General features: G+C 34.9%; 3 protein-coding genes across 4 annotated transcripts; 2 read left to right on the top strand and 1 right to left on the bottom strand.

Moving 5' to 3' along the window:
* Positions 1–5,364: 5,364 nt before the first annotated feature.
* Positions 5,365–11,486, top strand: LOC139843103 (serine carboxypeptidase 1-like). Its single transcript, XM_071833178.1, is given in 14 exon segments — positions 5,365–5,527; positions 5,819–5,964; positions 6,385–6,452; positions 6,542–6,664; positions 6,932–7,034; positions 7,110–7,147; positions 7,430–7,531; positions 8,623–8,703; positions 8,811–9,056; positions 9,530–9,595; positions 9,700–9,821; positions 9,946–10,059; positions 10,168–10,213; positions 11,271–11,486. Coding segments are annotated over 14 exon segments (1,485 nt in total). The 5' UTR covers positions 5,365–5,381; the 3' UTR covers positions 11,355–11,486.
* A 393-nt stretch (positions 11,487–11,879) lies between these two features.
* LOC139844498 (calmodulin-like protein 3) lies at positions 11,880–12,338 on the top strand. The gene has a single exon (XM_071834722.1). The coding sequence runs from the start codon at positions 11,883–11,885 to the stop codon at positions 12,336–12,338; it is 456 nt and encodes a 151-aa protein (XP_071690823.1). The 5' UTR covers positions 11,880–11,882.
* Positions 12,339–13,237: 899 nt separating this feature from the next.
* Positions 13,238–16,501, bottom strand: LOC139844296 (protein FAR1-RELATED SEQUENCE 3-like). Of its 2 annotated transcripts, none has more exons than XM_071834516.1 (3): positions 16,236–16,501; positions 15,430–15,836; positions 13,238–13,640 (listed from the first exon to the last, which is right to left on the bottom strand). In XM_071834516.1, exons 1-3 carry the CDS (start codon positions 16,285–16,287, stop codon positions 13,455–13,457), a joined length of 645 nt encoding a protein of 214 aa, XP_071690617.1. In that variant the 5' UTR covers positions 16,288–16,501; the 3' UTR covers positions 13,238–13,454. The 2 variants fall into 2 exon arrangements, with proteins under 2 accessions (XP_071690617.1, XP_071690618.1); XM_071834517.1 differs by having other exon boundaries at positions 15,430–15,833.
* Between the last annotated feature and the right edge of the window lie 1,748 nt (positions 16,502–18,249).

Genomic DNA, 18,249 nt, shown 5'->3' with positions numbered 1-18,249 from the left:
CAGTGACCTTGTATTTACTATACTAGTCCTAAACGCCCCAGTCATAAGACATGCCACTGGTAATGCGATAGGCTTGAAGATTCTGAATAGACAGCAACGTCCCTTACCCCCCGACGCTCGTGTAGTCTGACTACAGGCATACACGTTCAGACGGCTCATCCAATTGAGCGACTCGGTTGGGTGACGTATTAACATTCTGAAATGGTCTAAACTTTCTTAAGTATAATAAAATACATGGTTTTCCATGTCCGAGAGACGCGATGTATCTTAATGATTTCGTTAATGATTGGTTTAAAAGATAGTTAGGCCCTTAAAAAGAGTTTAACCTATAAAGAACACCATGGCCAAGTCAAGCTGACTTCCATGAATACGTTCGGTTATCCTAACGGTCCAATCCTTTATGTGTTCGAACAAACAGTTCCTTAATTAACTAAGAATCCCTCAAGCGGGGTGCAATGCTTGAGACCACATTATGGTAAAGTGTACTAGTCAACACTAACCGTGTTCCATGGCCTTACTTAGCAGAGGTACAGCTTACAACAACCGTTGTGCTTCAGCTTGCACGTACGAAGTTTATATGCTTGGTGACTACACTAGCATGGTCTGGGACCGACAATGTACTAGGGGTCTAGTCAAATGTTTCATTACGAAAGACTCCTCAGTCGTAATCCAAGGCTCGGTGGACTTACTACAACCGGCATGCCTCAGTCAAACTCATGTTGTATCCGATAGACTTCTCTTACCAAGGGGTGACACAGATAGTGTACCCTGAATCGGGGTTCGCGACTTTCCAATAACAGAGCCAATAACTACGTTCTATTAGTTGGAAAAGCGATTGAGTTGAAAGCATAATCGGAAAGCATTTTGATAACATACACAAACCATAATATAGTTTCGACATTATAACTGATTACGTCATAACATACACTAAAGATAACTACTCGCTAATCATGGCAATAGTATCACAAAGCATAATAATGAAAGACATTATATAAAGACAAGGGATAGAAGTACCAGTAGATTAAACGAGTTCTGAATACAAAAGTGACAACTTCAAGACTCCAGACCGCTCCTAATACAATCTTCGGCGTTCTACTCCGGGTACTAGGTTTCCCGCACGGAGTCGAAGACCTTGAAAGTATGACTAATATTGTACAAGAGAGAGAAAGAAGTGAATTGAAGTGTGTGTTTGAATGAATGACAAATGCCCTTTAAATAAGCCAAAATTTTCCCTGCTGGCAGGCCGTTTAGCAGGTCGTTTGCAGAGGCCGTTTGCCAGACCAGGCCATTTGCTTGGGCCGTTTGGTAGGTCATTTATTAGCCAGGCAAGCCATTTGGCAGGCTGTTTAGCTTGCCTAGTCAGCTGGTTTTCCTGGATCGTAACTTGATTTCTTGTCTTTCACCGTTTTCGCTCTAGAATCTTCGTTTTAGCTCCGATTCTCTTGATTCTTTTTGCACCGCCTTCGTAATTACTTGTTCTTCAATTCTAACCGACGAAGTGGGTATTTTGCCGATAAATTTCGAATCTTTCTTGTTTTGGGCCTTAATACCGGGGTGAAAACGTGACTTTTTAGCCGATATCATGCAAACAAAATCATTCCATACTAAACTTGTGAAACATTTAATCTTTTAACAAATTTACTTTTCAACTTCTTTTTCTCTCATACATATTCTACCCATTCTCGTTTCAGCTTATCAAGTTCTTCCGCATTTTCTTTCACATCTTCACCTTCTTCTGCTCTAGCTTTGTTTTTCTCTTGACATTTGCTATCCAATTGTTCCTGATAACGCTTAAATTATACTACCTCCGTTCCATTACAAGTGTCCACTTACTTTTTACACACAATTTTAGGAAATTCCACTAACTTCATTCTCCACCAATCAGAAATCTTCTCTCTCCAGAATAACCTCTTCTCATTGGTTAATATACAAAGTGGACATCCAAATAGAAAGGTGGACATCTGAAGTGGGACAGAGGGAGTACATATTTTTATAAATATATAAAAGCGTTATCTTGGTATTATCTCATCATTTTTTAGTATTTTCTTATCAAATTCTTATTTATTCTTGTAAAAAGATATTTTTATGTTTTGGTTTAGTAAATGTGTAAAATCAGGATAAAAAATAGAAGAAATCTAAAAATTTGGAGTGAAAGTCGTCGGCTATAAAGAGGAGAACCACCGGCTATGGTGTGCAAATTGAAGAAAGTTCTGGATACGAAGTAACTTGAAGATCAATAAAAGTTGCAAAAGCCGCCAGCTATAGTCAAGTATATCCGTTGGTTATGATGTATAATTCCGTTTGCTTGAAGCCAAAGTCATTAAAAATCAGGAAATAGGAATCTGAGTTTGGTACAAAGTACAAGAACTGTCGGCTATATCATCAACAGTTGACGGCTATGAAGCTAATTAAGGAATACCGTGGGCTACAAGTTACTTGGTGATCAAGAAATGCGTTCTGGAGGGTTATGGATTACAACAGTCGTCGGCTATACCTATTACAGTGCCCGGCTATGATGCCGATTAACCTCAGCTATAAATAGTCACGAATTTTCCAACTTTTAATATATACTTTTCAATACATTTTTAGGATGAAGCTACGAATTTAGTTATGAATTTTTAAGTTTTTCAATATCAAAGTTTATTTTCTTTTTTGCTTTTGGATTGAAGATTTCATTCAGGTTTCTAATTTTTTTATTGCTTTAAGGTACGTTTCTCATTTATTTTAGTGCATCTTTTTAATTAAGTTTGCTTTTAATTGTGTGTGTTTATTTTTTTTTCTCCAACTATGAACTAAAAGTTCATAGTATTTATTTGAACGAAATAGTAATTTGATATTAATTAGATGAAGCCTCCGGCCATGGAGCCACAGCCGCCGGCTGTGCTCCTGGTAGCCGACGGCTATAGTGTTGAAATCACAGTTTCTCGTTTTTAGTCAAAACTGTGTAAAATAAGTTTCTGTGATTATTATAGATCTGTTTATTGTTGTTGTAATTTAAGACTTTACATGAATGCTTAATATAAAAGTGGATAGAAAGCTTATGTTAACACATTTTTATTTCGAAGTTATTTGTTTGCTTGATTTGACCACCTAGAAGATTAGTCATATTGAATAGGTGTTTAAGTTGATTTTTGCATGAAATCTAGTCAAGAATTATTAGGAGTAATTTATGGAAAAATATTAATTACACTTATATAGTGAAAATTGATTTATTAATTACACTTAAGTTGAATTTGTATGTTGATTGCATAAGAATCTGGCTAGGTTAAATATTAGCACATCACTAAGGTTGATCTAATCAAGGTTTATTAGTTTATCTATTTGTCAATCTAATTGAATATTGTCTATGTTCTCATCACAAAACCTAGATGATATTTATTATGCTTATATGAATTCTGTAAAATCATGATACTAGCTTTGTATGCCTACTTAGCTGATGGGTTTAACTCATCACAATTAAACCCCCCATGTTGCAATCATTAATATCGTCGAACAATTTCCAATTCCCGTGCAACCCGACTCCTCATCTTCCAAGGCAACATTTTTAGGATGAGATTGGTCACCTTTGGAGTCCGACGATCTTCATCGTCATCATCCATTCTCCGTTGATCTTCATCTTCTTCAGACATGGATTCCGGATCAAATTTCGACGAATAAATACTAGAATCATCTAGGTTATATTGTAGATCATCATCATGGTTATATTTTATGTCATCATCGGGGTTAGAGTCCTTCTAACCAACCCAATCTGAGGATAAAGTTTCTGCGATATTCAGTTCAATGACTCTAGATGTATATTCTTTGACATTGACGTACACACTTCGATCCTGCCGTCTGTTTAACAGTACCATTAATATGGTCGTATCTTCAGGAAGTATGAGAACACTACCAACAAGGAGATTTTGATTGTTGTTAGGGTCGATATAGAAGTTTTACATTTCGTATACTTTACCCCACCATTCTGGCAATTAACCGAAATGTCTTTTCCTTCCAACTGCCCACTGGAACCCCCTTATATTAATCCACACTAATATCTTGAAAGCCCAGAATGACCAACGATTTTCCCATAGTCGAATGTTGTTGGACCATTCCTTGAACATGTGATTCTCTTGCCAGAGAACGTTATTAGCACACTCCTCATTCTCACAAATAATCAACATCTCCAATCCACCCATATATTTGAAGGTGTAACCTCCATAATATTCTGCCTTACTGATCATGACAAGCTGCTCAAGTAAACCAATGTTTTTAAGTTCGCCGATCAGTGTCCTTCAAGCGAAGTATCACATACATCATCCTCATATACACTAGTGCTCCTTATTTCCCCATAGTCATTTGTTTTTTTTTCCAGTTTTCCTTTTTCTTTGTTAACTTATCTCGTAGATCTTTCTTTTTATTTGTTAACTTATCTCGTAGGTCTTCCCATTTCTCTGTTAACTTGTCTCGTAGATCCTCTGATTTATTTCCCACCACCTCTCTGAACATCGTGCCATCATGGAAGGAGTTCATGTAGATATTATTGGCTTTAGGTTCTATGTTTTGCTGAAACCGTTTGGCCTAAACATCATTGTTGTATCCATCTCTGACTTCTGATCTTGACATGGCCTTATCTGATCGAGGATGAGTTAAATTTGATATTGTTTAATAACCTAAGCATACGATCTGCATCAACAACCCCTTCATATATGAGGAATGCAAATCTTTGCCTATTCTTCAAGGTTTTCCTTGCCATGTAGAGATCTCTTAGGTCGCCATGTACCTTGAAGGTTCTCCATAAATCAGCAACACCCCAATTGTCCGGAAAGTTGAAACACATGAATCAATATTCGTTGTACCTCGCGCTGGATCACATAGCCTCCGTTGTACCGATCTTTATCCCTTGTCCTGCTCCCATGATTGACGTTTCAACCTACAAAGAACCCTCTATCTCTATTTTTTCTTTCACACATTTTCTTTGACTTATCAAAAACTTGGAAGTTTCTTATCATACGGTCTAACCAAATCATTTCGTGATATTGTTTAGTGTTTACCATCCTAAAATTTTTCAATTTAGTAGCTCGACTATCAGAATCAAAAAATGAAAATATAAGTATAAATTAAACATCTTAATTAGAAAAGATGATTACATTTCACCTTTGAGTGAATAACAAAGTCTTCGTAGTTGGTGGCTCTGTTGGAACCCATTTCACCGGACCACCGCTTTTTCCCTTTATTTTCTTCCTTCTCTTGCCTTGTAAGCTAATACTAACTGACAAACTTCACTCAGTTCTATGCTCTTATTTTATTATTTATATCATTTAATTTAATTCTTAACATATTAAAGAATCTATAATTCACCGTTTTCTCTTTCTTGAAAACAACAAGAAAGTCGTCTTTCTAGGATGATCAAGATAATGAACTCAATCCACTTAATTTTTTCAATTTATTTCTCATTTACCATTTTATTGGCACAATCTGCTCCTCAAAATGCCATTGTTACTCAAATTCCTGGGTTTGATGGTACCATACCTTCCAAACACTATGCTGGGTACTCTTAATCTTTACTTTTTTGCCGGTTTTTCATCAAAGTTTTAATTTTTATTGATGGGTTTGTGTTAAATATGTATAATCTTCTGTGGGTACTCTTAATTATTACTTAATTTTCTTATTTTGTTGATGAGTCCCTGAAAAGGTTTGATTTTTATTGATGGGCTTTTGTTTAATGTGCATTAACTATAATGGGTGCATTACTTAACTTGCTTATTTGCTGATGTATTGATGCAAACATGCAGTTATTTGTTTTATATCTATGGGTTGGTTTTGTTTAATGTGTTTTCAGGTATGTAACAATAGATGAAAACCATGGCAAGAAATTGTTTTATTATTATGTGCTTTCAGAAAGAAATCCCTCTTTGGATCCAGTGGTTCTTTGGCTCAATGGTGGCCCTGGTTGCTCTAGTTTTGATGGATTTGTTTATGAACATGGTATACTTTGCTTAATTTTCCTTTTACATTGTGCCAGACATCATGCAATACTTATTTGATATATAATTCGTTGTTTCATGATCATACTCCAGTTAATTAAAACAATTGATGTACTACATTGACTATGGTCAACTTGATTTCTAGTAAAAACTGCTAGTTGAATGTAGATAGTGAATTTTGTAAAACTAATAATTGCTGTTTCTAGAATTTAGATGATAAATTGTGTTTAAAAGGGATATTTCTATTAATTTGCTATATAATCAAAATTCAGCAAACAAACTTTTTTGCTCTGCTATAAATTTGATTATTTTGACTGTTAGTATCAATTATCAACTATAGTAGCTAATATATATTTATATACATGGTTAAAATATGATGATACTTACAGTTGTTCAAAAACAACCATGCTTTATTTTGCAGGTCCATTTAATTTTGAAAAAACCGGAAGCTTTCCCAAGCTTCATCTTAATCCGTATTCATGGAACAAGGTTTATAGATACTCGTATAACGTATTCAAGCTCATTGAATATAATTTGATGTATTACTGATTAGATAAATTCAAATTTAATCTGTTTAGGTTGCAAATGTAATATATCTGGACTCTCCTGCTGGTGTTGGAATGTCATACTCGGGGAACAAAACCGATTACATCACCATGGATACAAAAACCGCTTCGGACTCCCACAAGTTTCTCCTTGAGGTATTCTTGAAAATATCAAAAAAAAAAATATAAAAAAAAAGGAACAAAAAACAAAACAATAGTAAAATAAAGCACCTTAAGCAAACTGTAAGGATGATATTCTTCATATAAGCTATATTTGTTGTGATTTTAAATTATTGAGTATGGGTGTTTTTGGTTTTGATTCTTGATTAATCTAGTGTGCGGGTCGGTTTTATCGATAAATTGTTACATACATACATTTTAATGAATATTGACGTACTCCGGTATGATTTTTGTGTGATTTAGTGGTTCAAGTTATACCCCGAGTACCTTTCGAATCCATTTTACATTGCTGGTGAGTCATATGCAGGAGTATACGTCCCTACGTTATCTTATGAAGTGGTCAAAGGTAACCATCTTTACTTTAATTGCACCAACATACGTATGAGAAAATTACCATAATGCCCCTCCTATTATTGTTCAGGACTTGATGCTGGTGATAAGCCCACCATCAATTTTAAGGTACACATTTATTCTAAAACTGCAGGATGTGACATTTAAGCCTAATTGTGAGTGGGTTGGTGCGGGTTATGTTTAATCTCTAGTGGGTCAAACGTGTAACAACATTCAGATTAGTATCGTGTTTGTGATATATTTGACACACTAATGTTTAACAAAAAAATCCACAATCAAACCAATTTGACACTGCCTGTACAAAGATTGGCTTGTACTAGTTACCCAACCCGCCCGACATACCCATTTTGCCATTTCTATTGGCCTTAATCATAATTCATTAAAACACAGGGATATATTGTTGGAAATGGAGTTACGGATGGTGAGTTCGATGGAAACGCTCTTGTTCCCTTTGCACATGGGATGGGCCTCATTTCTGACGAACTGTATCAGGTAACTTTAGCTTTTTTTGTTAATTCTATTGTGTCCCATGTTCTGCTTAATATGTAGTATTTCATTACAAAGTTGAGATTCATGTTTATTTAATTGTAGTAATTGGTTTACAGTTTACTAAATACATTTTATATCAAAAGATGTAGTATTTCATTACAAACTTGAGATTCATGTTTATTTATTTGTAGTAATTGGTTTACAGTTTACTAAATACATTTTATATCAAAAGATGTAGTATTTCATTACAAACTAGTTCGTTTTGACTTGAAAAGTCAAACAGTGTATATGTTCCCTCTTCTGTTGTACATTTGACTGTAATAATCAGATTAACAAGATTCTATTTCAAAGGACGTTTCTTACAAATGTTAAATTTGACTAGACCTGGCAATTGTGACCCACACACTTAAATTCGGGTCAAATGGGTCAAACTTTCAGGTCAATTGGGTCTTGAGAAAAACTAAGCCTAAAAATGTAAATTAAAACTTAAATAAAGATCTAAATGTGTTTCTCTCCAACCTATTGAGTCCTACAAAAAAAACTGAAGGAACGGGTCTAATGGGTATCAATACTCAAAAATCAATAAATAGAAATGGGTCAAATGGGTTTTGTGAACGGGTCAATTGGGTCGAGCACAAAAGGTTTCATCCGTCAAAAGTTTATGAAAGCATTTATGGTTATATCATTTATTATGTTTATTAATAGTTCTTATGTATATATAATAAATAATAATAACTAAAATAATGTAATAAATGTAAAAAAAGCGATGTAACCCATTTGACCCATTTGACCCAACTGACCTGTGACCCGTTTCGACCCATTACCCAAACCGACCCAACCTGACCCATTTTGACCCGTTTAAAAATTGACCCGTTTGACCTATGACCCATTTCAACCCAAAACCATATTGACCCGTTACCCAAACCGACCCAACCTGACCCGTTTGCCAGGCACAAATTTGACAATGATCGTTGTAATTGTTTGATATAAGCTTTCATCGTGGTAGAGAATTAAGCATAATTAAGGAATCTTATAGGGATTTTACGGTTTTTAGTCTGTTTAATATTAGAAGTCAAACTTCACCTTATGAGCAGGAAGTTAATACGGAGTGTCAGGGGAACTATTACAATCCTCAAAACGACGATTGTGAAAGTATGCTTGATAAAGTTGACCAGGTGATTCTTTTGTCTTTCTCCCAGTTTTTTTTTTTTTTTTTTTTTTTTTTTTACCTGTATTTAAAAATTATTCATGATTGACTTTGATTTGAACTTTGTAAATCCAGGATATTAATGGTATAAATATCTATGACATATTAGAGCCATGTTATCATGCTGATAGTTCAAGTAAAATTAGACTTGGAAAGTCAAACTTGCCAGAAAGCTTTCGGAAATTAGGTGAGACCGAAAGGCCCCTTCCGGTTCGAACCAGAATGTTTGGGCGTGCTTGGCCTTTTAGAGCCCCTGTCAAGGCTGGTTACGTGCCTTCTTGGCCAGAGCTTTTAAACAGTGCAGAAAGCGTGCCATGTACCGTAAGTCATTATATTGGACAATCTGGGTATATAATTATATTTATAATCGGTCAGATAGTGAAATTAAAAAGTCAGTGTGTACAACTTCTTAAATGCCTTTTCCTTGTAATGCTCCATCTTTTTAAAAAAGAGAACCATGTAACATTTTCTAGTTCTTTGAAAATATGATGGGTTCTTCTTTGATAGAATTCAAATTCGTAATTTTCTTTTTTAAACTAAATAGGAATCAATGATTCATTAATGGCACGCACGTCTTAAACGTTTTATCATATTGATGTAGCGATTTTTTTTTTGAAAGGCAAGACCCCAAAGTTGTACCATATTGATGTAGCGTTTTAGGGAGATGTTATTAACCTGTTAAAAGTTAGATGTTGTACCCTTTGGAACAGAAAAAGTAACATTTTTTTGGGTTGTAAAATAGGACACTATACAATCTTTGAGTTTCTTATATTTAATCTTATTAACTTTTGTAGGATGATGAGGTCGCAACTGAATGGCTAAACAATGAAGCAGTCCGGAAGGCAATTCACGCTGACCCGGTAATCTTATTTCTAACTTTTGTAATACGATTATGTTTTTCCTTTTTTAAGTAAATTTAAACCAACTGTATTTCTGATTAAATAAAACTATAATAATTCTTCAGATTAGTGTAGCCGGCGATTGGGAGCTATGTACCGATAAGATCAGATAGTATCACGATGCCGGAAGCATGATCCCTTACCATAAAAACCTCACTGCTCGTGGTTATCGTGCTCTTATTTTCAGGTATATATGTCTCTACGTAACTGCCATTTATAATTTCTATTGAAAAAATGGATCATTGTTGTAACAATATTATACTCATATATCAAAAAATAATAAAGGGTATAACTTTGGTATGGTTGTGCAGCGGGGATCATGATATGTGTGTTCCTTTTACTGGAAGTGAAGCTTGGACACGATCATTAGGTTACAAAGTTAACGATGAGTGGCGGAAATGGCAGGTCGATGGCCAAGTTTCAGGGTATGTTTTTATTTCTTGATCAGAAAAATATTGTATTAAATATATGTCTAAATGAGGTTCGTTTTTGTGATATCTATACTTATGTCGAAATGTTTCTTATGTTTGTAGATTCATACAAGGATATGACAACAATCTTACCTTCTTAACTGTCAAGGTATGTCATGCTTACATGTATATATAAATAAAGAAAAATATACATGCAGTTACTGCATTAACTTCGTATCGCATTGTATGCATTCATCTGGGTTTTTAAGTCTAGGTTTTTAAGCATTTATTTGATCGTGCTTCGTTTACTCGCACTTTGGATGCATGTGTGGTGTTGAATCCCATATAACATCCAAAGTGCATATCGAAAAACATTATTTTGGACAACAATTCCCAAATGTATATCGAGTCAATAATATTAGGACCATCCAAAAGTACATGTTTAAAGACTTCACTTGAATATATTATATGGAAATATATTGTTTAGTTGATAGCCCAGTGGTTGGTTGGGGCCCTGAGTTCCTTGCAAGAGGTCTCTTCTCAAGTTCGAATCCCTGTATAGGGCGAATATTTAGTGTTGGCCAGGGATGGGTTGGAAAAACCAACGAGTAATCCTGATGGGCTGCGTACATCAGAGTATGGGGCAGGGGCGGAAGTTATTGGAGACAAAAGGTAGTGGCTGCCCCCCCCCCCCCCCCCCCCCCCCCCCCCCCCCCCTCTTCCTCTTTCATTTTTGAATTATTAATGTATATATTGTATTTTTGAATGAACATATACATGTATCAACTAGATCAATTGGTTTACAGGGATGTTTCTAAGCTTTAGGTTGTGAGTTCAACTCCCACTCTAGTCATCTTTAAGTAAATTTTTTGTTCTAACTTTTGTTTTCTACACTTTTTGCCCCCCTAAACTTTTTTTCCCAAGTTCCGCCCTTGGTATGGGGTAGGATTAGTCGCTCTCCCGGGTAGCCCGAACAGGGAAAACCTTCTACCTTCATTGTGTAGTTGATAACATGTAAGGTTACGTCACAATCTCGAACATAATACGAATTTTATTATCTAGCTCGAATGGAGTTCGAACTGAGTAAAAGTCAAACAAGTCGAGCTCAGATTCTTACTGCTCGGTTCGAGTTTAGTTTGTAAACAGCCCTAGTTACGTGTCATTATGCTTAAAACCGCCTTGTCATATGTTCATATGAGATTTCTTATTTAGTAAGTTTTATGCAGGGATCGGGACACACGGTACCCGAGTACAAACCAAAGGAAGCATTCACGTTTTACAGTCGTTGGTTGGAAGGGAAGAAGATATAGAAAACCCGATTAATCACTTCGATCTGTTGTTTGTAAACGTGTTACGGAATTTTAATTTTAAACTTTTAATGAATAATTTGGTGTTAACACAGCAAATTTTGCAGTTTTGCTCTATCAGTTCCCCAAAAACATCATCCCACTTACATATGTTTTCTTAGGAACAAAGTTATCTTTCTGTGAAAAAAAAAAAGAAAAAAAAGAAAAAAAAAAAAAAAGTGAAGAAATATTGTTATTAATGGGCCTATGGGGTATATATAACCAACTTGAGAACATTGTTATATTGTTAATCATACAAACAAAATGACCATTAACAAAATTAAAGGGTGACCGTGAATCATATTTCTCCTTATTTTCCTCTCAACCACAAAACCAATATTACATTTTTTTGCATATTTTGTTCTGTTCATCCATATTTCATAGTAATGTTCTTTCTAAACCCAATTAGTTTGTGTTAATACCTTCCATTTCGCTTATATCACCTAGAAAAGGTTTACAATTAGATCAACATATGTGGTATTTCTACCCAATATGGATCCAGCAGAGCTTCGTCGTGTTTTTCACATGTTTGATCGCAATGGCGATGGAAAGATCACTAAACAAGAGCTAGCTAATTCTCTTGAAAACCTCGGGATTTATATCCCGGATGATGATCTTACTCAAATGATTGAGAAAATCGACGTCAATAAAGATGGGTTTGTGGACATGGAAGAATTTGGTGAACTTTATCAAACGATATTGGGTGAGAGAGACGAGGAAGAAGATATGAGAGAGGCGTTTAATGTGTTTGATCAAAATAGAGACGGGTTTATCACCGTTGAAGAATTAAGGTCGGTTTTGAGTTCACTTGGGTTAAGGCAAGGTCGTTCGATTGAGGAATGCAGGCTTATGATCAAGAGAGTCGATGAAGACGGTGATGGGATGGTTAACTATAAAGAGTTCAAGCAAATGATGAAAGCTGGTGGTTTTGCTGGTTTGGAAACTTAATTGATTGTCATCAAATTAAGATGCTTTTGTTTTGCCAATTCATATTTTTACTCATGTTTTAACATGGAATACATAGATATTTAAATATATATTATATATTATATACTATTATATTATATAATTATATATATAAATATAAATAGATAGTTATATAACCAATGTACACTTACTCATTAATATAAGTTTATATCTTAATTTGGCTTTCACTAGTTCATGTACTACTTTTAATATTAACATTGTCTAGAGGCATAAAATATCCTATAAAGATAGTTCATGGTGGGTTTTGAAGGTAAGTAGTAGCCAATGTTATGATTTCTGGCAAATACAATGGTTTTCAGCGTTCTCCTGGCAACCGATATGTTCGTTAGAAATGATTTGGTACTTCGAGTTTTTTGGATGTAGCCTCGGTCGCTGTTACAATAGCATTGTTAACTTTATTCCTGCCCTGTAGTTTGGTTACCTTTGTTTGTGGGTTTACTGTATGTTGCAGTTGTTAATTAAGGTTAGACTCTGTTTCATGTTGTATCGGTTTGTACTATGTTGATATTCATAATCGTTTTTATATAATATCATGTATATTTGGTTCTCCGGCTTTCTTAGAAAAATCATCCAGAAAACAGGAGTTTCCTGCAACTAACCGCACCCTAAAGTTTTGTGTAGATTCATCCCAGATGTATGCAAGCAGTTTGTACAAATACTTATTTGTAAATCTATAAGTAATTCTGCATCCAGAAAAATATACAAACTAAAGGTCAAAACCGAGCCAGGATGATCAGCCAACACTCTTTTGCCCATTTTTTCGGATATTAATAGACGATATACGTGTCAATAATGATCACAAGTAACAACATTATTTCAATAATAACTCAAAATGTTATATAAAATTAATTTATGAGGTTTTATGCATTAAAAGTTGAGATTAGAGTTTGAATGATGTTAACCCGTTAAACCCAATTCCCTTTTCAGCTAGATTTTTCTTTTGACCCGTCTGTGATAATTTACATCCAAATCGACCCATTCATAATAAATGGGTCGGATATCCAACCATATAAACAATACAGAAGGTACTAAAACTCATACTCACTTCATATGCAATGGCTGTATGTACGTCTATTGTCATTGGTGTTTTCTTTCTATATCTTTAATATTATTAACTGCAACTTGAATTTTTGTAGAGAGAACTTCGGTCTGCTGCTCAAGATCTCTCAAAAATGAGTTTAAATGTCGTCGGTAAAAGTTAATTAGTTGATCTTGATGCTTCAGCTCTGCAGTCAGTGCTTCGATTGTCCGTTCTTTAAGATCCTATGAACAAAAAAGAATATTTCAAAGAACTGCACCATTGAATTCAAAAACTTGACTTTTATCCAAAGCAATAGAGAAGTCAATTTTGACACATTTGCGAATGGAGCTGTTCATGTTACATTCGATCTCTAATTCGAGGTTGTAAAAGTTGCGGGCCAGGGATGAGTCAGGCGGGACCTTGGTGGGAGAGTCAGTCGAGTCGGGATGAGACGGAGATGAGTCCGGCATTGACCAACGTTGACTTTTAGTAAAAATAAATTAAACATATATATATTACACATAAAAATATCAAAACATAAGTATTTCAAATATAGATATAGTACACATAATCTATTTAAAAAATATTAAAATTTTGACCAACTTTGACCAACTCAGACAAGACTCACCCCAGCTCAGACCGACTTTCACCCGACTTTTTAGACGTTTTTGGGCGAAACGGGGGACGGGTTAGTCCCCAAACCGACTCGTCGGCGACTTTTACAACAGTGCTATAAAAGATCCAACGAGTAGAACAAAGAACATTAGCGTATACACACGGGTCAAAACTTGTCCAACCTGTAATCATATTGATAGACAACAATATACAAAAAGATCTAGCAAATGGAAACATTAAGGTGCTGTTTGTTTTTTAAGATGTTTTTGTCTGAAGGTCTGCAGACCATGTCTGTAGAGAAGATGTGGTCTGAAGGTCTGTATGCTGAACATTGAAGATTGTTTGTTTTTATGTCTGCAGAAACGAATTTTGTTATGAACTAAAGTAACTTCTATGTTTTATCGGATAATTAACTATTAACTAATATGAAATAATTAACTAATTAACCATGATAAAATACTATTTTGAAGTGAAATAACATATACATATACAGTATAATAAATATAATAGTCATAATTAACCCTTATATACTAAATGATATAATAGTCATAATTTATAATTAATGTGTTAAAATAAAAACCCAAGGTATCTTGAATGGTTATTAGCATCACATCTGTAACCACACCCACTTGTGTATCTATGGACTCTACTATGATCCATCTCTACTTTATCATTTCCATTCATCAAAAAGTTATCCTTCTTGTTATTTTCTATATAAAATATGGAGTATCTATCTCTCTCGATCTATAATTTTAATATCTATATTGTATATTAATATCATCTTAATCTTAATCCTTCATCATATATTCAGATTCCTTCATATTCTTTGTATCTAAAACCAAAATCATGACTACTTTCACATTTTGTTCTTACATAAAACACCATGTTCTTCACTATTTTGAGGTTTTAAGAGATGGTTAAGCTGAGATTGTTACAGAAAGTATACCAATAAAATCAAAGATGGTTATCAGAGATGGTTATTTCAAAAATTAAACCCTAAAAAACCTTAATTAAATAAATTAGGTTGGTGACGTCGGTGATGGTGCTGTAGGTAATGGTGTCGTCGGAGGTGGTGTCGTCGGCGGCGGTGTCGTCGGCGGTAGTACAGCCGGTGGAGATGGGTAAGGAAGTAGAAAAGAGTTGGAAGAGAAGGGATGTGATTGGAAGAGAGATGATGAGATTGGGAAAAAATTGACTACTGATCAAATGTCTGCAACAATTGGAAGCTATATTATAATGCTTCTAATTTGAAGACATTCGCAGACCTTTTTTTTGTCTTATATCTTCAAGAAAACAAACCATCTTCAACAAAAATATATGCCCGCCCGCAAACATAAGACAAAATAAGGTCTTCAATGTAAAAAACAAACACCACCTAAGAAACATAACCGATGTAATTTGAAATGACCAACTTACCCCTTCAATGAGAGAAAGAGAAGCAGAAAACAGTAATGGATGTGTATGCTCCTTTTCAAATCGAGTCACAACCCATTTGCCAGATTTATTAACCCTCACAAGCATCATTGCATTACAACCTTGTCTTGAACTCGTACGCAGTTTCTTTATCTGCCCAAATTGATTCTTGGATTTCGTATAATAACCCCCTTTGTTACAAGAAAGTCGTCGAGATATAATTTTCTTATCAACCTCTGATCTACGACACTGATCAATTCGCATTTTGAATCCTACACGTTGGGCATACGCATCATAAAATGTCTTAGCAGCTTCCTCAGAGTCAAATTCTAAACCGATACAAGGTTCTTCAACATCCCTTTGTTCAACTACAACTTCACTAATATCACCATTTCCCACTACCCCAGCTGCTATATTTATTTTTTATTTGAATTAATTATGAAAAAAACATAGATAAATAAATAACTGAAAAATGGCATGTGATACAAATCTATAATTACCAGTTTACAACAAGTATAATCTACAAAATATGATAAAGTTACAAGCTTTTTGATGCAAACTGTGATTATAACATACATACAGTAATAAATAAAAATTAAGACATATATAATAAATTGGGGTTTATACAGCTTAACTAGATAAGGAAATTATATTATAATTTTTGTTTTTGGTTTTTGATAGAAGGGGGACTAAGAACACAGGTGCAATTAATCTAAACACAAATTGGATGGAATTAGGATTAAAAGGTTAATATGAAGCTAAGAATAAACATAAACAAGGAAATAGTGATATAGAGATAGAAATGAAACCTAATTTGGGTGTATCTTTTGATGACGAATTTCCGGTACCACTGCCAATCATCTTCACTAATATGATAAACTTGAATTCATTGCAGATTATAAACTTCAAATATTCACTTTTTTTTGTTTAATATATTTACATTAATATTCCCTTGATGAAACTGCTAAACTTTTTTATATTATTTTTCCCGGAAAACATGAAACTGCTAAACTTGCACTCCCGCTAAACTTGACTTATTTTAGACTAATAAAATCTAATCTAATCTAAATCTAAATCTAAATCTAAATAATAGTAGTAAAGAAATTATTGGACTTAGCCCAAAATAAATAATATATTCCAGCCAAAAAAGGACATAATTACGCCGTTGGTCCATAATGTTTGTTCAAAATTTCCCGGATGATCTTAAAGTATTTTTTTGACGTGGATGATCTTGATGTTTGCAACTGTTGCGCCGTTGGTTCCTGAGTGTAACGAACGTTAATCTAATGTGATGGGAAAATAAATCACAACAGGCAATCTACAAAGCGGAAACTAAATCGTTTGACAAACATTTTCCGACCCATATGAACTCGTGAGGATACTAACAAATAAAGAATACCAAAACCAACCCAAATCAGTCCCAATTCAGTACCAAATCAGCTAATAACAAATAATCGAGCACACACAATACACACGAGACTTTTTACGTGGAAAACCTCTCAAAATCGAGAGTAAAAACCACGGGACTCGTAAGCCACTTAAACTTCACTATCATCAACAAGGAGAGCAATACAATAATCCTTCTCTAGATCAACTAGAGGCATACAACATCATCATACTCTTGAACAACAATAATCAACAAGTATATGAAGAAATTAAAGACAAAAGATGAATGATTCACCCAATAAACTGCCCTCTGTTCCAGCAGCGAGAACACGAGCTACAGGCCTCTTTAGACGAATTCAACGGTTGAAAACCTTGGCACTGATGTCAGGAAGACACAGCCCAAATTTGATGAAGATCCAACAGTTAGATCTCCGGGGATCGTCAATTTACTGACCAGCTGTCTTTGTAGACGGGAATTGGGAAAACATACTTTTTCTTTGAAGACTTTTCGCTCTCTTCTCTCTTGATAATGAATACAGCTGCACTTGTTTCAAATTAAAGATGCCCTCTGATGGTTGACCAAGTCAAACAACTAACTGGGACTAATTTGTTGGGCTTGGGCTAGAGATAAGTTTCCTCATATTTGGAAACATATAAAAAACCCAACAAATCTCCCCCTTTCCAATTATGAGGAAGGAATCGTCATCCCGGCGATCGAGCAACATACCTTGAGCTTCTCACTTGCTAAAGCCTTTGTGAACATGTCGGAACCATTATCATCGGTGTGAACTTTATCAAGTTCAAACGAACCATCTTCAAGACGTTCTCTAATCCAATGATACCGCACATCTATATGTTTTGTCTGCATATGATACATAGAATTTCTAGCCAAATGAATCGCACTCTCATTATCACAAAGAACCACATATCATGATTGCTTAAACCCAAGGTCTTGTAGAAACCTTTTCATCCACAATAGTTCTTTGCACGCTTCTGTTGCTGCCATATACTCAGCCTCGGTTGTAGACAATGCAACACACTTTTGTAACCTTGATTGCCATGAACTGCTCCCCCTGCGAAAGTCATCAAATATCCAGAAGTGAATTTCATGTTATCTTTGTTTCCTGCCATATCTGAGTCTGTATAACCAACAAGTATCCGCTCTCCATTTCCAAATGTGATACCCAACTTTGAACTACCTCGTAAGATTCTCATAATCCATTTAACTGCTTCCCAATGCTTCTTACCCGGATTTGACATAAATCGACTAACAACACCTACCGCATGAGCTATATCAGGCCTAGTACACACCATAGCATACATCAAGCTACCAACCGCTGAAGCATATGGAACTTTGTCCATCTCCTCAACATCCTCCTTTAAAGTAAGGCAATCTCTATCTGTTAGCTTAAAGTTGGTAGTAAGAGGAGAACTAAC

The sequence above is a fragment of the Rutidosis leptorrhynchoides genome, chromosome 4 (genome assembly GCF_046630445.1).
Source record: "Rutidosis leptorrhynchoides isolate AG116_Rl617_1_P2 chromosome 4, CSIRO_AGI_Rlap_v1, whole genome shotgun sequence".
NCBI classification, from domain to species: Eukaryota; Viridiplantae; Streptophyta; class Magnoliopsida; order Asterales; family Asteraceae; genus Rutidosis; species Rutidosis leptorrhynchoides.
The sequence above is the reverse complement of the archived record's forward strand: the minus strand, read 5'-3'. Positions and strand labels throughout refer to the sequence as shown.